General features: G+C 58.4%; 2 protein-coding genes across 9 annotated transcripts; both read left to right on the top strand.

Moving 5' to 3' along the window:
* Positions 1–379: 379 nt before the first annotated feature.
* PYGM (glycogen phosphorylase, muscle associated) lies at positions 380–11,734 on the top strand. 4 transcript variants are annotated; one of them, XM_028486986.2, is made up of 21 exons: positions 381–703; positions 1,767–1,868; positions 1,960–2,038; positions 2,123–2,226; positions 2,604–2,735; positions 4,020–4,131; positions 4,216–4,298; positions 4,718–4,861; positions 5,195–5,287; positions 5,534–5,680; positions 5,841–6,004; positions 6,301–6,415; positions 6,974–7,075; positions 7,418–7,565; positions 7,877–7,935; positions 8,062–8,203; positions 8,643–8,850; positions 10,554–10,577; positions 10,778–10,912; positions 11,123–11,189; positions 11,303–11,734. In XM_028486986.2, exons 1-21 carry the CDS (start codon positions 461–463, stop codon positions 11,450–11,452), a joined length of 2,553 nt encoding a protein of 850 aa, XP_028342787.1. In that variant the 5' UTR covers positions 381–460; the 3' UTR covers positions 11,453–11,734. The 4 variants fall into 4 exon arrangements, 3 of the variants coding, with proteins under 3 accessions (XP_028342788.1, XP_028342787.1, XP_007110071.1); XR_003678904.1 differs by lacking the exon at positions 11,303–11,734 and having other exon boundaries at positions 380–703; positions 10,554–10,591; XM_007110009.4 differs by lacking the exon at positions 10,554–10,577 and having other exon boundaries at positions 382–703.
* Positions 11,735–13,356: 1,622 nt separating this feature from the next.
* Positions 13,357–23,850, top strand: LOC102990537 (RAS guanyl-releasing protein 2). 5 transcript variants are annotated; one of them, XM_055083550.1, is made up of 12 exons: positions 13,357–13,412; positions 15,265–15,406; positions 16,053–16,155; positions 16,713–16,775; positions 17,103–17,234; positions 18,002–18,152; positions 18,351–18,524; positions 18,684–18,800; positions 20,507–20,788; positions 21,734–21,811; positions 22,018–22,140; positions 22,471–22,689. In XM_055083550.1, the coding sequence occupies exons 2-12, from the start codon at positions 15,334–15,336 to the stop codon at positions 22,588–22,590; spliced, it is 1,416 nt and encodes a 471-aa protein (XP_054939525.1). In that variant the 5' UTR covers positions 13,357–13,412; positions 15,265–15,333; the 3' UTR covers positions 22,591–22,689. The 5 variants fall into 5 exon arrangements, with proteins under 5 accessions (XP_054939525.1, XP_054939523.1, XP_054939524.1 ...); XM_055083548.1 differs by having other exon boundaries at positions 21,734–22,140; positions 22,471–23,850; XM_055083549.1 differs by lacking the exon at positions 13,357–13,412 and having other exon boundaries at positions 15,253–15,406; positions 21,734–22,140; positions 22,471–23,850.
* The last annotated feature ends 28 nt before the right edge of the window (positions 23,851–23,878 follow it).

The following is a 23,878-nucleotide window of genomic DNA, read 5'->3' as shown; positions in this document are numbered from 1 at the left end:
TTGAGGGCCCGCAATCAGGCTGCATCCTTCATCTATAACCCAGGAGAGGGGCCCAGATCAGGGCGACCTCAGCCAAAGTCACAGCCCAGAGGCTCCAGTCAAGCCTCAGACCTCTCAGGCCAGCGTTCTGTCTGCTGCATCTTGTCTCTGACCCTGCAAAAGGCAGGGACGGGGACAGAAGACAGCAGACCCCACTGTGTGAGGCCTGGAGGAAGTGGGTCAGCGCAGGGCTGCAAATGAGCCAGGGTGGCCTCCCTGCCCCTCCTCTCCTCCCCTCACCCCAAAATAGCTCCCCGAGCGGCCAAGCCAAGACCGACCCATCGAGGGAGGAGGCGGGGCACGTTGCCCAGAGCCAGGCTTTAAAGCACCAGCCAGCTGGGGATCTCCACTCCCCGGCTGGAGGCACTGCTCAGGCCGCCCGCCCGTCCACACAGTCAGTCCGGCCCGCCCTCCCGCAGCCATGTCCCGGCCTCTGACAGACCAGGAGAAGAGAAAGCAGATCAGCGTGCGTGGCCTGGCCGGCGTGGAGAATGTGACCGAGCTGAAGAAGAACTTCAACCGGCACCTGCACTTCACCCTCGTGAAAGACCGCAACGTGGCCACCCCTCGAGACTACTACTTTGCACTGGCCTACACCGTGCGTGACCACCTCGTGGGCCGCTGGATCCGCACGCAGCAGCACTACTACGAGAAGGACCCCAAGGTGCTACTTGGGGCACCCCGGGAGGGGAATGGGCTGGGTGCCCTGCCTGGGGGCTGGGAAACCTTGACCAAGTGGCAGCCCCTACCTGGGGTCAGGGCTCTCTGCAGCAAAATAAAGGGTCACTCCAGGTTCCTGAGGTTGGAGGATCTGGGGCTGCCAGGTGCAATGGGTTGCTGGGGTAACCCAGGGGGAGAAATCTGGGACAGGGGCAGGTCAGGGGGCTCGGGTCAGGCAGGCTGGTTGCAAAGGCCCAGGGCTCACTCAGAGAATGGAGGGGCTTCTGGGGGGCATGAAGACCCCTGTGGCCTGGGTTGGACCCTGAGTGAAAGGACGTATCATTGAATGCGTGCGTGGTGTGTGTGCTGGTGCAGCGCATGCGGCGCAGCTGGGGCAGCTGGGGTGGTGAGATCAAATGTCTGTTGGGGTCACTGGTAAATGTCAGCAACCTGACACTTCTGGGCAGGAGTGGGGGAGGGCCAGGGAGGGGACCCAGGGAACCAGGAGACCAGGCACCATCAGCATCCTGGATCCTGGCGGCTCTCCGTCCCCTTCTTGGGACTGAGGCTTGAGGACCAAGGGGCCCTCTGCAAGGACGGGAGGTGGCCGACTCTAGCCCTGAGTCATGTGTGACCTTGAGCCAATGGCTTTTTTCTCTGGGCCTAGCTTTCCCTTTTGGGAGCACTTGGAGGGGCTTCCCTACGTCCTGCCTCCCTGATGGGCTGTTGGCAGGATTGCATGCAATGGAAGGAGCTCCTACCTCTCCTAGGCACCTCTCCTAGCCCCTGAGGTAGATATGGTCAGCCCCATTTTCCAGATGAGGAAACTGAGGCTCAGAGAAGAAAAGTGATTTGTCCAAAGTCAGAAGAAATGCTGGGACCAGAATCTTGCCTGTTGGGTCCCAAAGCCTGAGAAGCGGGGAGAAATGGAGGCAGGGCTGGAACATGCTGGGGCCTAGGAGTGGGGCAGGAAGTATGAGAGGTACAGGCCCAGCTGGGCCTGGCTGAATGTTAGTGGGTGGCCTTGACGCCCTCCCCTCCACCTCCCCACCTGTCTCTCCGGGCAGAGGATCTACTACCTGTCTCTGGAATTCTACATGGGCCGGGCGCTACAAAACACCATGGTGAACCTGGCCTTGGAGAATGCCTGTGATGAGGCCACCTACCAGGTGTGTAGGGGGTGGGGGGCAAGCCTTGGGGCTTGGGAGATTGACCTGCTGGCCCTTGGCCCTGACGCCTGCCATACCCTCCCGCCTCTAGCTGGGCCTGGACATGGAGGAGCTGGAGGAAATCGAGGAGGACGCAGGGCTGGGCAACGGGGGCCTGGGCCGGCTGGCGGGTAAGTGAGCAGAGTGGCAGGGGATTGGGCAGAAGGGTTTCTTTGTGCTGCGTCTCTGACGCCCACCTCCATGCACACCCCTAGCCTGCTTTCTGGACTCCATGGCGACACTGGGCCTGGCTGCCTATGGCTACGGGATCCGCTATGAGTTTGGGATTTTTAACCAGAAGATCTCTGGGGGTTGGCAGGTGAGTGATCTTGGGCCCTGGTCTTGTAGTTATGATGGAGAAAACCCCTATTTGTTCATTCATCTGCACATAGATCCAGAACCAGCCCCAGCCTTGGTGGAAAACATCCTTGCCCCTTCCCCCTGGCCCCAAGGCAGTTGTTAGCTCCGGGGATAGGAGGTCCACACCTGTGGAATGTCTCAGACTCTCATACACACACCGTGTCCCCATGGATATTCCACCAGACCAGGGGCCCACCTACCCCAAAGCCCTTCATTCACACCCTCCCTGTATAGGGCACATTAGGGCCACTGCTCCTGCCCTACTCACCACCTGCTGTGGTGTGAGCCTGGCTCTGACACTGCCTTCCTTTCTCCCCTGACCTGCCTTGGGCTCAGATGGAGGAGGCTGATGACTGGCTTCGCTACGGCAACCCCTGGGAGAAGGCCCGACCCGAGTTCACACTGCCTGTGCACTTCTATGGCCGAGTGGAGCACACCAGCCAGGGGGCCAAGTGGGTGGACACGCAGGTGAGGGGGAAGCCAGGGAGCGGGCGGCGGGGGGGGGCGGAATCTAGTGAGGGAGAGGGGAGGAGGTTCTAGAGGAAACAGGGAGAAACAAGGAAAGAGCCTGGAGGCTACTGGACCTAGTGCTATTTTATAATGGATGCCACTGAGGCTCAGAGAGGTTAAGTGACTTATTCGAGGTCACACAGCTAGAACCAGGAGAGGCTGGAGACAGGGTCACAGGGGAGCCAGACCAAGAGCAGAGCCTGGGAGGAGGAGAGAGGCCGCCCTGCTCTACCAATGCTTCTCCCCTGACCTGGCTCCTTTCCACCACCCACAAGACTCATCAAAGAATAATCACGGAGTCTTGGCTCCCCTGCACATCTGAACTGGGGGCTTGATGGGAAACATAGCAACAACCAGAAAGGGGGACAGGGGAGAAAAAGCCTGGAGAGGGCAATTGACTGGTTCAAGTTCACAGAGCAAGTTAGAGGGAACCTAAAGCTAAACGAGGTGTCCACATCCCAGCTCAGCCAGTCCTCTTGCTGTGGCTGCAGGTCATGGGCCTCCAGATGACTGCACAGAAACCTCTAGGCTTTCAGAATCGAGAGTTTGTTCTGCTGTCATCCACGCTAAGGTCCAGCAGGGCTCTGGCTGCCCACCTAGCTCTACGCTCTTGGGCCAGTCCCTTCCCTCTCCGAGCCGCAGCTTTCACTCTGCTCCAATCGGGGGCTACGTAATGTTGGGGAGGGAGGCGTGGGTGTGCCCCTGCCCCGTGGTAGCAGGCAGCTATGGGCAGCAATTATTGATGTTTGCTAATTGTGGGAGGTGGGGCCAGCATTAGTCACTGCTAATTAGCCCTGTGGTCAACCGGGCATAAGCCCTTTGGATGGCCTTGACCTCCGTGACCCCCTCAGCCAGGCCCCATGTTTCCCCCCAGCCCTTCCATGAGTCCAGAGTGTCCTCTAGACGGTGCTCAGGCCAGCGGCCAGCTCATCATTATCATGGCAGAGTGGCCACCAACAGGGCCCCGCCCTGGGCTCCGAGCTCATCCCCACCTCCTCCTGGAATCCTCACGACAGCCCAGCCAGGAGGGGCACGGGCGTGTGGGGAGGCCCTGGGAGGTCCTCTCTTGATGGACGAGGTCCAGAGAGGTTGGCGGGGTTGCTCGTGGTCACCCAGAGCTGGGACTAGCAGCCGGCGTGGGGAGTTGGAGGAGTGCAGGGACAGAGCACGGAGTGCCGGCTCCCAGGGCCTCTCGGGCATGGCAGGTGCCCATCTCTTGACGCCGCACCGGGTGCCCCGCAGGTGGTGTTGGCCATGCCTTACGACACACCCGTGCCCGGCTACCGCAACAACATCGTCAATACCATGCGCCTGTGGTCTGCCAAGGCCCCCAATGACTTCAACCTCAAGGACTGTGAGTTGAGCCAGTCAGCAGCCCCCGCCCACCCCGGCCCACACTCGACCCAAGCCTGACCCTGTCTCCACGTTCGCTCCTCAGTCAACGTCGGCGGCTACATCCAGGCTGTGCTAGACCGCAACCTGGCTGAGAATATCTCCCGTGTCCTGTACCCCAACGACAACGTATGTTACCCCCTGGGCTGGGGACAGGAAGCCGGAGTGCATGGGAGAGGGCAGGAGAAGGGGAGTGACACTTGCCGCTGCCCTAGTCACACCCAAGGCACATTGCTGGCCCCCGTGTGTCCTGTTCTTCCCCCAAGTTCTTTAAGTGGGAGGATGCCTGAGTCCTGGGGGCAGCAGGTTAGGGTGGGGCACTTTGGATGAGCTGCTCCCTGGTAACACCCACAGTACTCCCGGTCCTTATCCCTCCCTCCTGCTACCATCCACATTGCTGCTTCTTGGTGGGAGAAAGAGCCCTGGGTCCCTGAGGTGGGGCAGCTCAGGGCTCAGGAATCTTGGTGTGGGTGGGAGTCTCCCCTGGCCACACCCACAGCAGTGTTAGGCCACCACCTTGACTCCGCCCTCCCTGGCACTGTCCCCAGTTCTTTGAGGGGAAAGAGCTGCGGCTGAAGCAGGAGTACTTCGTAGTGGCTGCCACGCTCCAGGACATCATCCGCCGCTTCAAATCCTCCAAGTTCGGCTGCCGAGACCCTGTGCGCACGAGCTTCGACGCCTTCCCGGATAAGGTACCAGGCCCCAGGGAAGGTCGGCCTCTACACCTCCTGTGATGGGTGCCATCCCTCCTCCCTCCAGTCTCAGCCTGAACCGCCCATTTTACAGATGAGGAAGTAGAGGCTGGGTGTTGGGGGTGGGTGTGGGGGGATCTGCTCGCGAGCCTCAATATAACCTCGCTCCCCTCTTCCTCCTGCCCCATACCTGCCCCCGTGAGGGCCTCCACCCCCAGCTCAACCCTGGAACCATGAGGGGCCTTGGGGGAGTGGTGCTCTGAAGGGGCAAAGGACAGCGATCACAGCCTTGGTTTGGAGCCCAGACTGACTCCAGTGCCCCGCCCCCGACAGGTGGCCATCCAGCTCAATGATACCCACCCCTCCTTGGCCATCCCCGAGCTGATGAGGATTCTGGTGGACCAGGAGCAGCTGGACTGGGACAAGGTGGGCTTCAGGGCCCCTCCTCCACCCCTGCCTCACCCTCTGCCTCTCAGGGTTCCCCTCCCAGTCTGGGGAGTGGAAAGATGTGGGTGGAGCCCCCGCTGCACAGACGGCAGTGTGAGGCCCAGAGGGCGGGTGTCCTAGAACCCGGCATGGCCGTGGCAGGGCCAGGGCTCTTGGCTGCACAGTGTGTGTGGAGAGCCATCCGGCTTAAGCCCGGGGGTCCTTCCTCCCCATCCCATCTGTCAGGCGTGGGACGTGACTGTGAAGACCTGTGCCTATACCAACCACACGGTGCTGCCCGAGGCCCTGGAGCGCTGGCCCGTGCACCTCATAGAGACCCTGCTGCCCCGGCACCTCCAGATCATCTATGAGATCAACCAGCGCTTCCTTGATGTGAGTGGAGGAAGTGTGGGGTGGAGGGTGGGGCGTGGAGGCCATAGAAAGCCTGGCTCCTGAGACTCTGGCAGGGAGGGCTGTGGGCAGAGATCTGGGGGTAGGGGCTGGAAACCTGGGTCCTGGGTCCCCGTGCTAGCTCTGGGCTCTCCCGGCACAGCGGGTGGCGGCTGCGTTCCCGGGGGATATAGACCGGCTGAGGCGCATGTCGCTGGTGGAGGAGGGCGCGGTGAAGCGCATCAACATGGCGCACCTGTGCATCGCCGGGTCACACGCTATCAATGGCGTGGCTCGCATCCACTCCGAGATCCTCAGGAAGACCACGTAAGACCCGCTCCCCAGACCCCGCCCCTCCTGCCGGACCCCCGCTCACCCCCTCGCTGCCCGGCACCGGCCGTTCACAGTTGCCCTCAGCTGGCCCCTTCCACGGGTGGCACCACCCTTACGAGCGTCGTAGCCTTGCCGTCCGGTCCGGTCCTGTCCCCAGATGACCCCTCTTACACACAGCACCCTAGCCCTCCCCTCCAGGCCCCTTTCATCAAGAAACCGGGGTAGGGGCCCCAGGGAGGAGGCCTTCGTCCCACGGGGCTGATTGGTGATCCCCTGACCCCATCCTGTAGCTTCAAGGACTTCTATGAGCTAGAGCCTCATAAGTTCCAGAATAAGACCAACGGCATCACTCCTCGGCGCTGGCTGGTTATGTGTAACCCTGGGCTGGCAGAGGTCATTGCTGAGGTGAGCGTGCACGTATGGCCAGTAGCGGTCAACACAGTCACTGCAGGGAGCCTCTGGGTGTGGCTGTATATGTGGTTCACTGTAGGGCACCCGTCTGAGGGCTGAGGTCCATCCTGCACTGCGTCCCCCAAGCCTTGCATCTGTCTGGAGGAGGGGAACCATTTTCTTACTTGCATGAGGGTGCCTGTGGGCGAATGGAGGCCCTGGCTATGAAGGTCAACCTGGTGGAGTTCAGAGTCTAATGGAGGGGTTATCAGCAGGTCACATCTGGAGTGAGACCAGAAAGGGGCAGAGATTGGGAGCGGGGCCCTGAGGTCAATGCCTGTCAGAGGAAAAGGCCAGGAGGAAGGCCTGTGGGGTCAGATGGGGGTCAGCCATCAGAGCTCAAGGTCAGGAGGGGAGGAAAGATGCACATCCATGTACCACCCCCCAGCTGGGAGGCTGCAGAGGAAGGAGCTGTCTGCAGTGGGCGGGGCTTGGTTGACCTGGAAAGGGACCCCCTCTGTGAGGGAGGATGGAGGAGGGACATGGGCCTAACTGAGAGCTGTCTTCCCACAGCGCATCGGGGAGGACTACATCGCAGACCTGGACCAGCTGCACAAACTGCTCTCCTATGTGGACGATGAAGCCTTTATCCGGGATGTGGCCAAAGTGAAGCAGGTGAGGAGCGCTGCAACCTGGGACAGACCCCTGTGCCAGGGCTTGAGTGGAGGGGTGCTGGCGGGGCCGGATGTCTGAGTCAGGAATGGCCGATAGAGCTCATCTCTTCTGCAGCCTCAGGCCATTGGTAGAAGTTGCCTGGAGTCAGTCCATGGTGGGAAGGCATCATCTGACCCCACTGGAAGAGTGCTGACATTGATTAGCAATGTCTGCCCTGATGCAGGAGTGGATGAAGGTGGCAAGAGAGACTTCTATCCTCACCTTCCTGGGAAAGAAATGAGACTGTAGGATTTCCTGAGGCCGAGGCCTATTGGTGAGCTCTCTCCACTCCCCTGCCTTCAGGAGAACAAGTTAAAGTTCTCTGCGTACCTAGAGAAGGAATACAAAGTCCACATCAACCCCAACTCGCTCTTCGACATCCAGGTGAAGCGGATTCACGAATATAAACGCCAGCTCCTCAACTGCCTCCATGTCATCACAATGTACAACCGTGAGTGGCAGGGTTCCCTCTGGCTCCCGGTTCCCCCCTCTGTGTACCTCCCAGGACACTATATACTTCCTGATCAACATCTCCTTTGACCTCAGGATAACTCTTGGGACATGGAATTATCCCCATTTCACAGATGGGCAAACTGAGGCTCAGAGGGGGAGGAAGTGACAGATCTGAGGTCACAAAGCAAGTGATTGCCCAAGTCAGGGCTGCTGTCTCCCAGTCCAGCCCTGGCTGGACGGGTGCTGTCAGGTGTTACTGCCCAGAGGGAAAACCTGGCCCACTCACTGGATCCCTCTATTTCTCCACAGGCATCAAGAAGGATCCCAATAAGTTTTTTGTGCCTCGGACTGTGATGATTGGAGGGAAGGTGAGAAGCGGGCTGCAGACCATGGCTGTAGTTCTTTGATATCCAGGTTGAGGTCAGCCTGGCTGGGTTGCAGGATGGGGGTAGGAGGTCAGGCTGTGGAGCTGACCCCAGACTATGCTCCCACAGGCTGCACCCGGGTACCACATGGCCAAGATGATCATCAAACTCATTACAGCCATTGGGGATGTGGTCAACCACGACCCGGTGGTGGGAGACCGCCTCCGCGTGATCTTCCTGGAGAACTACCGAGTCTCACTGGCCGAGAAAGGTGGAATGCCGCCACTGGGGACCCTAGGGAAGCTCTGATTAGTTCAGTCCCAGGAAGAGATATTTATCTCCTCTTCTTAGGGTGCTTGCACTTTAAGGAAGAATCTGGAGAGGACAATACTCAAATCATGAGGAAGTCCCTTTAATGGTGGTATGGGGTGAAATTATAGGGGAGATGGGCCTCAGTGGTGCCCTTTAAATCACACAATGGAGCTGGGGGGTGGGGGGAGTCCAGGTTAGGTCCCAGATGTTCAAGAATCAACAAGAGGTGGTGGGGCGGTAGGGGGCAGTGAGAGAGAGACTTAGCTGGTTAAGACTGGAGGGTTGGGGTGGACGGGACTCTGAATCTGGCTAGGCCTAGGGCCAGACTAACTCCAGAGTCTCTAGCTGGTCTGGGGATCTTCCTGGAGCTGAGCTTGTCCCCTGCTGCCCCCCCACAGTGATCCCGGCTGCTGACCTTTCCGAGCAGATCTCTACTGCGGGCACTGAGGCCTCAGGCACTGGCAACATGAAGTTCATGCTCAATGGGGCTCTGACCATTGGCACCATGGATGGGGCCAATGTGGAGATGGCAGAAGAGGCGGGAGAGGAGAACTTCTTCATCTTCGGCATGCGGGTGGAGGACGTGGAAAGGCTTGACCAGAGAGGGTATGGGCTACAAAGTTCACAGTCTGTGGGCAGGAGGCACCAAGGTGCGACTGCTGGAGGGTAGAGCCGGGAGCAAGAGGCATGACTGGAAATGCTGGTCTGGGCTGCACAAGGTCTTAGTTATGGCCATCATGAGTCTAGAAAACTTTTGAGGTAACTTATAACAAATAAGGTTAATGAAATGGGAAAAGAAAGAAGTAACATAGAACTGAAGGAAAAGGAAGAGAAAATAATATCAACCCTAAGAGGTAATATCATTTCTGGAATTGGAAGTAAAGTGAAATTCTTAGCTCCCTGGCAGCCATGGCAAAAAGGGAAATATGAGTACAGTAGTTATATCTGTGCTTGTGGTCAGAAACATAGATCTTCAGACAAGACATTTTCCTGGCATTACATTTTTAACATTTTAAAATATGATTTTTTCTTATCATAAAAGCAGTACATGCTCACTGGTTAGAAACATACAAAGCCACAAAGAATAAAACAACTGTCATCCATAATCTCATCACCCAGATTTAAAGCCACAGTCCTCTTTTTCTTCGTGTATTTATATGTGTGTGTATATAGTATTTAAAAGTTGGGAATAATGTATGTACAGTATTGAATCCTGTTATCTCAACATTGGTGAGGCATTTTCCATGTCATTAAATAGTCTTTAAGATATTTTAAATGTTTGTATAGCATTCTATCCTATGGACATGGCATAACATTTAACTAGTTCCATATGGTTGGACATTAAGGTTGATTTCCCCTGTCTGTTAGGATAAACGTCCCTGTGATGACTAACCTTTTACATTGATGTCCACATCTCTGATTTTTTTCTTAAGATAATTATTAGAAGGGGATATTTCTGAGTAAAAAGTATGAGTTCTTAAGGCTCCTGATACACATTGTCAAATTGTTTTCCAGAAAGTTGGTACCAGTTTACACTCCCACCAACAGCTTACAAGAGCTGGCACTGAATATCGATAGGAATTTCTCCTGTGGGGCTTGACTAGAAAGTTTAGACTTGGTCCTTTGTTGTTGTTGTTGTTTTGGTTGCACCGTGTGACATGTGGGATCTTAGTTCCTTGACTAGGAATTGAACCCGCGTCCCCTGCATTGGAAGCGTGGCAGACTTGGTCCTTTGGACAGGAAGGAAATGTGAAATGTTTCGAGCAAAGTCCAACACATTCAGAACTAGGCTCCAGATGGACACTTTTGGCTGCAGGAGGGGGGCTTGACTGGAGGGGACAAGGTCTAGGTGGGGGACCAGTGTGGGGCTGACACCAGACGGCGGGGGGAGTCCCCTGCAGCAGGCCAGTGCTGGGGGTGGGGATTAGGGACATTGCTGAGGAGGCGGACTTGGTTTCTGGTTGGAAGAGAGAAAGGGAGAAAAGAGATGAGACTGGTCTTGAGAGATTTGAACGCAGGTGCTCAGGAATGGATTGCGCTGCCTTAGGAAGTGGGACACTGGAGGAAAGTTGGTGCCAGGCACAGCGATGAGCTTGGCTGGACGGTTTGAATTTAAGGATGTTCCTCAGGATATACCTGTTCGCTCCTCCTGGGGCCTGAAAGCGCGGCCAGGGATGGACGATGGATGGTGGGGGAGGAAAGCCATTCACGGAGGAAACAAACCTGTTGGGAGACAGTGGTGGTGTGTGGGAAGAAGAGCGCTTGGTTTGGGGCCTTTGGCTCTGACACTACCTTTCTCTCCTCTCTAGGCCTCAAGTTTCCTCATCCACAAAGTGCGGGATGAAAAGCTGAGCTGAGAAGGGAGGGGGCCTCTTGGAAAGACCTCCAGAGGGAGTGTGGCAGCTGCGGGGAGGGCAGTAGCAGGCTGGGCCTGGGTTTTGACCTTGGGGCTTGGAACTTCCTGGATTTTTGCTGGAGGAGGAGGAGCCAGGAACCCATTTCCAGGGCGCTGACTACGGCTCTTCGCCAACAGGTACAATGCCCAGGAATATTATGACCGAATTCCAGAGCTTCGGCACATCATTGACCAGCTGAGCAGTGGCTTCTTCTCCCCCAAACAGCCCGACCTGTTCAAGGCCATTGTCAACATGCTCATGCACCATGACCGGTGAGCTGGCCGGCCAGGAAACTGCGCGTGTGGGGCTGCTGGGCTCAGTAGGGCTCAGGTGCGGTGGGGAGGCTGGACAGGGCTTCTGGGCAGTTGGGACTAGATTCCTTTGGAAGCAGCATCACTGTTCAGGTCCCCAGAAATCCAGTGGGACAGGATGGGCTTGGCCCTTGACCTCATGAAACTTCCTGCTTCTCCATTCCCCTCCAGGTTTAAAGTCTTTGCAGATTATGAAGACTACATTAAATGCCAGGAGAGAGTCAGTGCCCTGTACAAGGTGAGGGGTCCTGGGCCAGGGGTTGGCAGGGCTTTGGTGGCCCTGGTTGGGATGAGGTGGTAGGTGGGAACCCCACTGGCAGAGCAAACCCAGAGCTCCCTTTTGGCTTGTAGAACCCGAGAGAGTGGACGCAGATGGTGATCCGGAACATAGCCACCTCTGGCAAGTTCTCTAGCGACCGCACCATTGTCCAGTACGCCAGGGAGATCTGGGGCGTGGAGCCTAACCACCAGCGCCTGCCAGCACCTGATGAGAAGATCTGAGCCTCTAGACCAGACCCAAACCTGCCCCTGAGTCTGTTGGCAATCCCTTGGGCCAGCTCCAGCTCCTCATCCAGAGGGTGGGGTACTGGAGTTAGATCTCTAAACCTCTTCCTGGAACCCCATTTCCCATCAGCCTTGAGATCTCAGTGTTCAGCGTGACTAAGGACACTGCTCGCGTCCTGTCCTCGGGCTCCCCGCCCGCTCCTATTTATGGGTCTGACCAACTTCACCCACTCCCCAATAAATTGGTTCTCCTTGGGAGCCTCCTTACTCCTCTCTCTGTTGGGAAATATTTTTAGCTCTGGGCGGCATAGCAGCTGCGCAGTCACCGTGCCTTACCCCCACCCGGGTCAGGTGCGTCCCCTCAGAAGGGGGGGCGGTGGCCTGTGGGGGCAGGGCCCGGACTCTCCTGCCCCCTTCCAAGCGTCACCCTCCACGCCTCTCTTCCCAGTGCTGTGTCCATACTAGGTCAGCGGCCTGCTAGGCTGGCCGGGGGCGTGGCATCCGCCCGGGTGGGGCCCACCCGGGCGGGGAGCTGGGACTTAGGCAGAGGCCTCCAGGACTACTGAAGATCCACGCGGCCGGGGGTGGGGTGGGGGGTGGGGCGGACTCAAAAGGGGGAGGAGCCTCTGGGTGGTTGGCGCCTTCTTGACTCCGCCCTTAGCCCCGCCCCACTGCGGCGTTTAAGGGTCTCTCAGCAGGTGGCTGCGCTAGGTCCAAAGTAAGGAGAGTGTTAGGGCGGGGGACACACACAGACCGTCTAGGCTAGGTTGGTGTTGCCCCTCCTCACCTGGGGAAACTAAGGACCAGAAGGGGCCTGTTTGCACGTCTCGTTTTACGGAGATTGAGGTGTGGGGGAGGTCCTGCCTCCGCAGCCGGGTAGCAGGGCGGGGCAAGCCTCAGAAGATTTGTTTGGGGCCCGATGGTTTCACAGCGAGTGTGTTTGAACCTGAACAGCCGGAAACGGTTACCGGCTCCCCTAGGCCCGGCTTGTGGGGACCCCAACCGCCTGCGGCTTCCCCTCCCAAGTTCCTCTCTGCCGGGGGCGGGGGGGTTGGCCAGGCCACCAGGCTCCAGTTTTCTAGCTGCGGAGAACCCACCCGTCGCTTGCAGCTGCCCCTTTTCATCTGGCCTCATGGGGAGCCGGGCTTCCGGGGCCCCAGTCCCTCCTGTGTGAACTGGAGCTCCCTCCATCCCCAGACCTCGAGGCCCCTTCTCCAGGTAGCCGCGTTTTCATTCCTCCCTCCCCACAAGCCCCTCTCCTGCAAGTGTTCCCACCTTGTCCTAGCCCCTCCCCCAGGCTATCACAAGGACCCGCCGCGCCCACGCCCCCGATCTCTACCTGACCTGTGCCCCCCGCTGCCCGCAGGAAGACGCCCGGCCCCAGGCCGGGTTAGCCCCGTGGGAACGGTTTGTCTCGAAAACAGGAACCCGGGCCGGGGGCTGGGCGGGGCGCCCCTTCCCCACCGCAGTCTGCTTCCTGCCCCTCCCGGCTTCCTCTGCCCCACACCAGGCAGGGCGGGGGGCAGGGGGGTGTCTGTGATGAGGGGAGACGACCGGTGGTTTAGTTACCCCCCTCCATGTCCCGCGCGGCCTGACCTCCCCTCACCCACCCTCGGCGCGGCCCGTGGCGCAGCCCCCCCGCCCGCGGCCCTGGTCTCCCGGGCGGCGCGGCAGGGCAGGGGTTAAGCTGCTGCAGGGACCGCCGCGTGCGGGGCGAGAGGGAGCCCCCGATGGGGGAGGCGCAGCCGCCGGTGCGGAGCCCGGCGCAGGGGCGGGAGGGGAGGGCAGGGGAGGGGAGAGGAGGGGGCGGCCGCGGCGCGGGGGCGGGGCGGCGGGGAGCGGGGCCGCGGCGCGGCGAGCGGGCGGGAGCCGCAGCCGCAGCGAGGTCGGCGGGCGGGAGGGCACGGAGGTGGCGCCAGCCTGGCCGGGTGCGGGCTTCTTGCCGCGGGTCCCAAGTGTGAGTGAGTGAGCGAGCGCGGGGCGGGGGTGGGGGGCGCCGCAGGGCAGAGGAGGCCCGGCCCCTAGGGGCCCTCGAGGGCGGCGCAGACGGGCTGGGGGCGGCGGGTGGGTTGGTGGGTGGGGAGTCTGCGGCCCGGGTCAGGGCTAGGAGGGACCTGCCGAGAGACCCGAAGCTCCCTGGACAAGCGCGGGAGGGAGCGGCATGCGGGGCGCACCCGGCTCTTCCTAGCCACGTCTCAGCGGGACCTTCCCCGGCGAAGCCCCCATTTGACAGATGAGAAAATTGAGGCTCCGAGAGGCCAAGTGACTCTCAAGGTCACACAGCGAGGAAGCGGGAGAGCCGGGCGGCGATGACTCTGGGTGGCTCCTAGGAAAAGTCTACCAGAGAACTCCATAGAGGAGCCCCCCGCTCCCCGCCCGCAGCCCGGGGGAGTATGTGTAGGGGCGGGGTACCTTCTGTGGGGCAAGGCTTTGCCAGATGTCAGGTCGCTGGGGCCGCAGGGCTGGCCCTGGATCGCAGATGAAGGGGGCGGGGGCGGAATGGGCGTGTGTGCGTACCCACCGGGTGTGTGCATGTGTGGGAGAGTGTACATGCGTGTAGGTGCACTGCCTTGCGTGTGTGCACACGTGTGCGGATGTCGCGCTGCTGTGGCCGCGGAACTCCAGGCTGGCCTGGCTCTAGTGAGCAGCAGGGCCGGAAGCCGGCCCCTTCAACGGGTTTGCATTCTGGGGTAGAGAGCTGGGTTTGTGTGTCCGAGGTTTCCTTCGTTCAGGTGTGCGAGGGGTGTGGGTGCCATTGTGTGTGTGAGAGAGAGAGTATGGGAGGTAATTGCCTGAGGCTCGGCTTTTTGGGAGCCTCAGGCATTCTTGCACCCTGATGTGGGTCCCTGGCCTCGGGTGTGGAATGAGTGTCTGTCTCTGCACGGGTGCGTATATTCCCGCCAGTGACTGGAGTTGCTGGTGGAGTCGTACAGGCACTCTCCACCCCCCACGGTGCTAGCGCCCCCTTCTGGGCACCCTACTCTGTGCTCGAGTGTGGACGGCCTGTGTGTGCACTCAGTTCGACTGTGCAGTATGGGGACCTGCGTCAGGGTCTGGGGATGAAGATAGACTGCGGAAGGGCTGAGCCGGGACCCTTGGGGCCTTCACGGAGGAGGTGGCTTGGGAGCGCGCGGTTCCCAGGCTCAGGCTTCCCGCTGACGCCTCCGGGCCGCAGTGGGCTCCCCGCTCCGCCCTCTCCGCCCCCCCCCCGCCAAGGAATGTTCCTCTCCGCTCCAGCCCGCCTCCCCAAGGGCAGGGCCCTGGGGGCTGCCACAGCCCCGCCTCCCTTTCCGGGGAGCCCGGGAGGGGGCGACGCGGGCAGGACGCCTGGGTTCCTCCCCCCTCTCATCCAGGGAGAAATTCCTCCGAGGTCCCCTCAGGCTCTGGGTTCCCAAAATAACCCTGCGGGGGAAGGGAGGCTGTGAAGGGAGGGAAGCGGGAGGGGCGCAGAACTGAGCTGCGGGGTGCTGCAGGTGCCTCTGGGGAGAGGACGTGAGGAGAAGAGGGCCTGCGGGGAGGGGGGCTGGGACACTAACCAGCCCCCGGAGTTCTGGCTTGTCCCCATCCCCGGGGGGGGGGGTCCCTCAGCCCTCCCACGACTCCAAGGGTGGGCCGGAAGCTTCTTGGCCAGTTCGTTTCCCAACTGGTGGGTTGCAACATCCCGGGCCAGTTAACCCCAGGAGTGGCCGCGGCGGACGACTCCGCCCCTGCCCAGCAGGGGGCGTGCCTGCCCCGCCCCATTTCTGTCCGCGAGGCCGCTCCCCCGGCCCGCGCCTCCGCAGACTCCTGCTCTGCCTCTCCCGGGGCAGGGGTCGGGTCCGAGCCCCGTGGAGGCCCTCGGAGCGCAGCTTGGCCCAGCCTAACCGCGCCCGGAGGCCATGGCGGGCACCCTGGACCTGGACAAGGGCTGCACGGTGGAGGAGCTGCTCCGTGGTTGCATTGAAGCCTTCGGTGAGTGGCACGGGAGGACACGCCCAGCCTGAGACCAGCCGGGAGCCTGACCCCTGACCCCTGCCTCCCAGGGCAGACCTCTGCCCAACTCGCATCCTGCAGCCTCTTTGGCGAAAGTCTCCTCTTCCTCCCGAGGGAGACAGATCCACACAGTGCAGAAAGAGCAAAGGTTTCCCTTCCCTAGTATACCAGCATTGAAGGGAGGGACGGCGGGGTCCCCGGACTCTGACCCATGAGGACCGTTATCTGTCTCCCCGGGGGATCCGGAGGAACTCGCTATTGCGGCCTGGAAGCTGTTTCCGGCTGATGGGGGGTGGCTTATCTGGTGAAGGGGTGCGCCTTCCCCAGGCACTCAGGAAATGACCTCTGGATTCTTGACCCCGCGGAACCCGTCTCCTTCCGCCCCAGCTGGTTCCCCTCCAGACTACAGGCCCGACTCAGACGCTGCTCTCCTCTAGTTCCTCGGATCCTGCCTTATCCCTCTTCCACCCTACCTTTACTTTATAATCTGCCTCCTAGTTTCGGAGCCCTGGGAAAGCCGGAGGCGGCCGGGAGCCAGAAACCCGGCAGGCTGCGGGGTAGGGTTTAGGGACCGCAGCTGCAGGACGTAGGGTCAACCCGCTTCTCCTTGACCCCTCGGAGCTAGATGACTCCGGGAAGGTGCGGGACCCGCAGCTGGTGCGCATGTTCCTCATGATGCACCCCTGGTACATCCCTTCCTCTCAGCTGGCGGCAAAACTGCTGCACATATATCCTTCGCCGGCCTCGCCAACGGCCCTGCAGTCCGCGTCCATAAGGGAGCCCCGCTGCCCAGCGGGGGCAGAGGATGGGCTTCGCTCCTAGAGCGTGGGCCGCGCCACATCACAGAATTCAGGATTGGCCCAGGCTCCACCTAGGGCCTGAGCTCCACCCCTTTCCTCCCCTTAGAACTAAGGCCCCATCCCCTGGTCTCTCCCCAGCCTAGGTCTTGCTCTCTCCTCCCCACAGCCTGGGACCTGCTCCTGGGACCTGTTCCTACTCCCAGCGCACGTCCTGCCTCTTCCTTCTCTCCCAGAACCCAGGTCCCGCTCTCAGCCTCTCCCAGAATCTGGCCCCCATTCCACCCAGGCACCCTCCCAAAGCTCACACCTCACCTCTGCTTTCAGCCCCTTTCCAGAACTTGGGCCCTGCCCGCCCCAGACCCCAGCCCTAGAATTTCTCCTAGAGCCAGGCCCTGCCCTCAGCCTCCCCCAAGAACTCGGGTGCCATCCCCTGCCTCCTTTTCTAGAGTAAGTCTCCATCCTTGTTTTCCTTAACTCTGCTTCACCTACCAACAGTCCCGGAAGGACAACTCCAGTTCGCTTCAGGTGAAAACATGCCATCTGGTCAGGTGAGTCTTCCTCTTGGAGCTCTGTCCGCTCCTCTGCTCCCTTATCTCAGGCTTCAGACTGGCCTGAGGGAGTGGAAATAGCTCGCTCTGGAAGCTGGTCATGTGGGTTTGAACCCGGCTCTGTCCATGGTGGTTGTGCTGCCGCAGGCTTGCCCCTTCCTGGTCCTGGCCCGGTCCCTGTTTTCTGATCTGCCCAGTGCGGGTGGGGAAGGAGAGAGCTGGGCGAGGGGAACCACAGTTTGAGGCTCTTTCCCCATGTCTGGGGAACTACAGTCCTAGGGGATGGTGGGGGAAGGGCTGCCTTGGGTGACTCGGAACCTCCACCAGGTACTGGATCTCAGCATTCCCAGCGGAGTTTGATTTGAATCCTGAGCTCGCTGAACAGATCAAGGAGCTGAAGGCTCTGCTAGACCAAGAAGGGAACCGCCGGCACAGCAGCCTCATCGACATCGAGAGCGTGTGCGTGGGGGGAGCTCGGAGGGCTGGGCAGGGCACTCAGCACCCTACACCATCTGCACTTAATAAATGTTTGTTGAATTGAATGGGTGAGGGTCATGTCACTCTTGCTTAAAAACCTTCTGTGGCTCCCTATCATCTTCAGAACGCCTCGGCTGGGGGTTAAGGCCTATCATAGTCTCAGGCCAGCTTGGCATTCCTGGCTAATCTTCCACAGCCCACCACCCTATACCAGGCACCTCATACTGCAGCTGCATGGGTCCACTCACCATTCTGCAGCCCCTGCATCCTTTCCCACCATGGCGCTTTGCTCATGTCCCCTTGCCTCCTCCTCCGTGTTATCAAGACTCAGCACGAGTGTGGAGTGTCTATGGACTCTTTCAGGGCAGAATTTGTCGTTCCTGCCTCTGTTCCTCCATGACACTTTGTGCAGACCTCTGCCCAAAGACCTCCGCACTTGTGCCACGCTATTTCGTGATTGTTTGTTTCTGTGTCTGTCTCCCTCAGTAGACTGTGAGCTCCTCGGGGGCAGGAACCGTGTCTTGCTCATCTCTGTACCCCCAGCGCCTAGCACAGTGCCTGGCACAGAGTAGGTCTTCCATAAATCTGTGTTGAGTGCGTGATGAGGGGGAGATTGCAGGAGGTGCTGGGACTGGGGACGTTCGTGCTCTGCACGGTGTCTCGCGGTCAGCATGAGTGGCGTGAGTGTAGGGCCATGAGGGGTGGGGCACCTCCAGCAAAGGACTCACTGCCCCGCCCCACTCCCCCAGCCCCACCTACAAGTGGAATCGGCAGGTGACCCAGAGGAACCCTGTGGAACAGAAAAAGCGCAAGATGTCCCTGTTGTTTGACCACCTGGACCCCATGGAGCTGGCAGCACATCTCACCTACTTGGAATATTGCTCCTTTTGCAAGATCCTGGTGCGGCCCAATGGCCTTCAGTCAGGGAGCGGGTGTGGGCTGGGGAGGGGGTGCCAGGAGGGGCAGGGTCTCTGGGGTAGGTGGGGTCACAGGGTGGGTCTGGGGTTTCAGTGTAACCACCAAAGGGCCGCTGGGGGGCGAGGAGTGGCCATTGGTGAGGGGAGGGGCCGCAGGGTGCTGAGGCCACCCTGCCTGCAGTTCCAGGACTATCACAGTTTCGTGACTCACGGCTGCACAGTGGACAACCCTGTCCTGGAGCGATTCATCTCCCTTTTCAACAGTGTCTCGCAGTGGGTGCAACTCATGATTCTCAGCAAGCCCACAGCCCTGCAGCGGGCCCTGGTCATCACACACTTCGTCCACGTTGCAGAGGTGCCCGCTCCTCCCCTTCCCCCCAACCTCCCAAATTGCCAGTAGGGCTGAGTCCCTCCTTTCCCCTAACCCACTGCCAGGTCTTCTCCAGAAAAGCTGGGCCAAATTCTGGGCCCACTCAGTGACTCGCTGCCTCGTCTCTCTCCATTTATTCCCCAGAAACTCCTGGAGCTGCAGAACTTCAACACGCTGATGGCGGTGGTCGGGGGCCTGAGCCATAGCTCCGTCTCCCGCCTCAAGGAGACCCACAGCCACGTGAGCCCGGAGACCATCAAGGTGCTTGAGACTCGGGGGGTCAGGGGAGTGGCCTGGTCAGCCTTCCAGCGCTGGCCTCGTTGAGAACTCCCAGCAGCGCTGGGGGCTGGGCACACCCTCTTCATTTGATAAATGAGGAAACTGAGTCTGGGGGTTAAATCCTTTCCCAGTTGCACAGTGAAAGCAGCAGAGTGGAGTCTCACAGGTCTGCCGCACTTCAAAGCTCGTGCTTTGCTCTTCCCCTGCTTATTTTATTTTATTTTATTTTTTTGGCCGTGCCGCACACATGTGGGAATCTTAGTTCCCTGACCGGGGATCAAACCCGTGCCCCCTGCTCTGGAAGCACTGAGTCTTAACCACGGGACCACCAGGGGAGTCCCTATTTTATTTTAAAAAACGTAACTGGTGACATACATATAGAATATTCTATAAAACATAGGTACAGTTAAAAAAAATTAGAAAACGCCTGTGTAACTACCACTCAGGTCAAGAAGTAGCACACTGCCAGCCCCCGAAGCTCCCAGCACCTTAGAGCATAACTCCCTCCTCATCAGAGGCAAACAGTGTCATGACATTCCTAAGGATGAGGACCTTGCTTTTCTTTTCTTTCTTTCTAAAAATTTTTATTTATTTATTCATTTATTTTGGCCTTACTGCACGGCATGTGGGATCTTAGTTCCCCAAACCCATGCTCCCTGCAGTGGAAGCTCAGAATCCTAACCACTGGACCACCAGGGAATTCCTGACCTTGTTTTTCTTGATAGCTTTGCCACCTATGTATGCATCCCAAAGCCATGTGGGTTTCTTGTTGCCTGTTTTTGACCCTCCTATGAATGGAATTGTGTTGTATATGTGATTTTACTTCTTGCTTCTTTCATTCTTACATTCTGTTACGTGGAGCAATTGTTCATTCACTTCCGTTGCCGTATAATATTTTAGTCCACCCCGATTTGTGTATCTCCTCTACTATTGAACATTTGGGGTTTTTCCGGTTTGGGCTGTTACGAATGATACCACTAAGAATATTCTTCGAAATCATCGTCCTGTGCTGCTCTACCTCCCCGATCCTCAGTTTCCTCTCCTGTGAAATGGTTTTTTAAAAAATTATTTATTTATTTATTTTCTTTATTTTTTTGGCTGCGTCGGGTCTTAGCTGTGGCATGTGGGGTCTTCGTTGAAGCTTGCGGGATCTTTTGTTGCGGCGCGGGCTCTTCATTGTGGCGTGCGGGCTTCTCTCTAGTTGTGGCGCACAGGTCCCAGAGTGCTGGGCTCTGTAGTTTGCGGCACGCAGGCTCTCTTGTTGAGGCGTGCGAGCTCGGTAGTTGCGGCACGGGGGCTTAGATGCCTCGCGGCATGTGGGATCTTAGCTCCCTGACCAAGGATCGAACCCGTGTCCCCTGCATTGGAAGGCGGCTTCTTTACCACTGGACCACCAGGGAAGTCCCCTCTTTGATAATCTGTGCCCAGGCCTGGTGTAGAGGTGTGGTATTTGGTAGTGGGTGTCCCTTTGAACTCATGACCTATGAATTCTGAATCCCAGGGGCTAAGGGAGCCAGTGTTGGGGGATAGTGAGGGAGGCTTTTGACCTTTCACCCATCCCTGACCCTGACTCCACATCCTCTCCCACGTTTCCAGGGCTGGGCGGGGGAAGGAGAGTTGAGCCTGTGATATGTGATGTGTATGTGATGTGTGTGTGTGTATGTGACCCTCTGCCCTTTGTCCCCCAGCTCTGGGAAGGTCTGACCGAACTAGTGACGGCCACTGGTAACTATGGCAACTACCGGCGCCGGCTGGCAGCCTGCGTGGGCTTCCGCTTCCCCATCTTGGGTGTGCACCTCAAGGACCTGGTGGCCCTGCAGCTGGCACTGCCTGACTGGCTGGACCCCACCCGGACCCGACTTAATGGGGCCAAGATGAAGCAGCTCTTCAGCATCCTGGAGGAGCTGGCCATGGTGAACAGCCTTCAGCCTCCAGTGCAAGCCAACCCCGACCTGCTGAGCCTGCTGACGGTGAGGGGCCAGGCAGCGGGGTCGACAGCCGCACCTGGTCCTGCAGGCTTGGCCTTGGGTTCTCAGTTCTGATCGAAGAACTGAGACCCAGCCTGAGCCCCAAGGTTGGGGTGAACTTGGAGAAGGGTTCTAGGCTCCAAATGGGGCTATGGGCCCCTGCGGCTGGCACGTGGACTTGAGGCTGGGCCTGGGCCCTGGGTTGAGTTCCTAGCAGTGTGGGCTGTGTTCAAGGTTTGGGGTCAAATCTGGATTCTGGGTATAGGGGTGGCTTTTATTTTATTTTTTTAATTTTAATTTTAAGTTTTTGGCTGTGCTTCGTGGCTTGTGGGATCTTAGTTCCCTGACCAGGGATGGAACCCGCACCCTCGGCAGTGAGAGCGCTGAGTCCTAACCCCTGGACCGCCAGGGAATTTCCCAGGGGCGGCTTTTAAACATGGCCCTGAGCTCTGAGCTTCTGGGCTTGGTCTTGGACTTGGTTTTGAGCCCTAGCATAGGAGTTGGGTTCTAGTCCAGATCTGGACTAGGTTCTAATTGTTGGGCTGGGGCTTAGGTTTTAAGGTTTGGTGTGAAGTCTTACCTGTTTCTAGGTTCTGGACTGAGATGGGGATTGAAATCTGAGCTGGAGTCTGGTTGCTGGGTGGGGTTCTATGTTGCGGGGGGAATTTCAGAGCTCTCAGCTGGGTTGTGACCTGGATTCTTGGCTGAGATCTTGGCAGTGCATTGTGTTCAAGGTTTGGGGCCAAGATACAGGTTCTGGTCTGTGTGCTAGGCTGGCGTGTGGTTGCTGGGATGTGTTCTAAGCTGGCCTTTGTCCTGAGTCTAGCTTCTGCGCCAGGCTCGGGGCTGGGCTGCGACCTCTAGGTGGACCTGTGGGTCTGAGTTCTGGGCAGTGGGCTCCTGAGAGCAGCGGAGGCCAGGGGGCGTGATCACACCTGTGTGTCCCAGGTGTCTCTGGATCAGTATCAGACAGAGGATGAGCTCTACCAGCTGTCCCTGCAGCGGGAACCGCGCTCCAAGTCCTCGGTGAGGGACGGAATCGCTGCTTACCCCCTCGGCCCATCCTCTTCCTCCCCCACCTCTGCCCTCCTGGGAGTTCCAAGATTAGAGGCTACCTCACCCATCCTGCTCATTGGGCAGGCTTCCTTGTCCCCAGGGCTTGCCCTCTCTCCTCCACTGGGCCCTGGGCTTCCTCCCCTCTGGCCCTCTCTCAGCCTCGACCATTCCCACAGCCAACCAGCCCCACCAGCTGCACGCCGCCTCCCCGGCCCCTGGTGCTGGAGGAGTGGACCTCAGCGGCCAAACCCAAGCTGGATCAGGCACTCATGGTGGAGCACATTGAGAAGATGGTGGAGGTGAGACTCCGTGGCAGCTAGCTCCGGAGTCTGCGGGGTGGGGGGACAGGTCCGTAGTGGTCAGTCAAGGCTAGTTTTGCCGGGGCGCTGCCCTGGGAGCCACCACCAGTGCCAGGTTCAAGGGCCAACCCTCAGCCTCCAGAAAGCACGGGGCGCAGCTGATGGGTGGGGTTGGGATGGGGGTACGGAGGAGGGAGCTGGTGGGGGAGACGGACAGCTGCCCACGGCTGAGACGCCCGCCCTTCATCACTTGGACTGGGAATGTGGTCAGGGTGGGGCCGATGCTCCTCTTATCCCCCCCTCCCCCATGTGTCCCTCTCTGTACTCCAGTCTGTGTTCCGGAACTTCGATGTCGATGGGGACGGCCACATCTCACAGGAGGAGTTCCAGATCATCCGTGGGAACTTTCCTTACCTCAGCGCCTTTGGGGACCTCGACCAGAATCAGTGAGGAGGCCTGGGGGCAGGGGGAGAGGGAAGGCAGGCTCACTTCCCCTTGGGTTTTAGTTTCCTCCCGTGCAAGATGAGGACATTGAACCAGATGATCTTGAGTGAGGAAGCCACCCATGTGGGGAGGGGCTCTTGTTTTCGAGGAGGCTGCCAGCCGCAGAGGCACAGGGTTACCTCACTTATTCAGACCGAAGAGGGGGTGGGGGGACTCCACCTGAATCTTGCAAAGACTGTGGCCTGGGGACTGTTGCTACATAAATGCCATTTTATTTGTGGCGCTCACAGCTGGCAAAAAGTGTGGGCACGTCGAACTCCTGGGTAGCCTGTCTTAATGAATAGATAAGAAAGGCCTGTGATTAGCAGCACCCACTTGCTTATCAACAATTCACAATTCACATGCCGACAATCTGGACAAACAGCTGGCTCTCTGGAGTAGGTTAAACATGCCCCCTGCAACCATGTTCGCACCCTGGTTTTGCTGAGCGAACAAAATTCCAATCAAAATTTAGAGTCCATCCCAGGTCAATTTACTTTTTAATGTTATCCATATTTCAAAAAGCTGGGGTTTTTTCCATATTATAAAAATCCATGGTTAAAAAAAAATCCAGGTAGTAAAATAGATTTATAGTGGGCAAAGTGTATGTATAAGGTAAGAAGTGAAAATTCCCTCCTCCTTTCCCACTCAGAGGCTGTCATTAGTAACTATGATAGTAACATTACTGGTGTGGCAATGCCTGTATCTTTCCAGTCTTTTTTTCATGCATGTTGCAAATTGTTAGAGAATTTGTCTGTGTCTGTTTCATAGACAAACAGGATGATGGTATAAATCTGGCTCTGCCAGTGGCGTTCATTGTAGTTGCTCTGTTTCTCCTCCCAGCGTTGGGAACAAATAGCTGAAAACAGGGTTTTCTCTGAGTTGAAAACAGTTCCCTGTCACCTCCCTGGGTAGGGTGGAGTTTTTCCAGGCCACACTTTTAGGGAGGGTGCAGCCCTTGGAGACCTTCAAGGCATCAGCTTCGTGCAGGCGTCTTAGCCTTAACTCCCCACCTCCTGCAGGCCCCAGGCAGGTATCAAAATCCAGCACCTGGCTCCTGGGGCAGCCCCAGCTCACTGCCTCAATTCGAAGATCTCTCTTTGTTTCCGAAACTTGGGGGTTTCCATTTCTTACAAACTCACCTATGCATTTAAAGCAATTTTTGATACATTTTAACCAGCACCTGGGTATTTGTGGCAGTAGGGTTTTCAGGGTTTTTTGTTTTTGTTTTTGTTTTTAAATCACTGTCTTGACA

Source organism: Physeter macrocephalus, unplaced genomic scaffold (genome assembly GCF_002837175.3).
Source record: "Physeter macrocephalus isolate SW-GA unplaced genomic scaffold, ASM283717v5 random_1072, whole genome shotgun sequence".
Classification (NCBI taxonomy): Eukaryota; Metazoa; Chordata; class Mammalia; order Artiodactyla; family Physeteridae; genus Physeter; species Physeter macrocephalus.
This window is presented reverse-complemented; position numbering and strand designations above follow the sequence as displayed.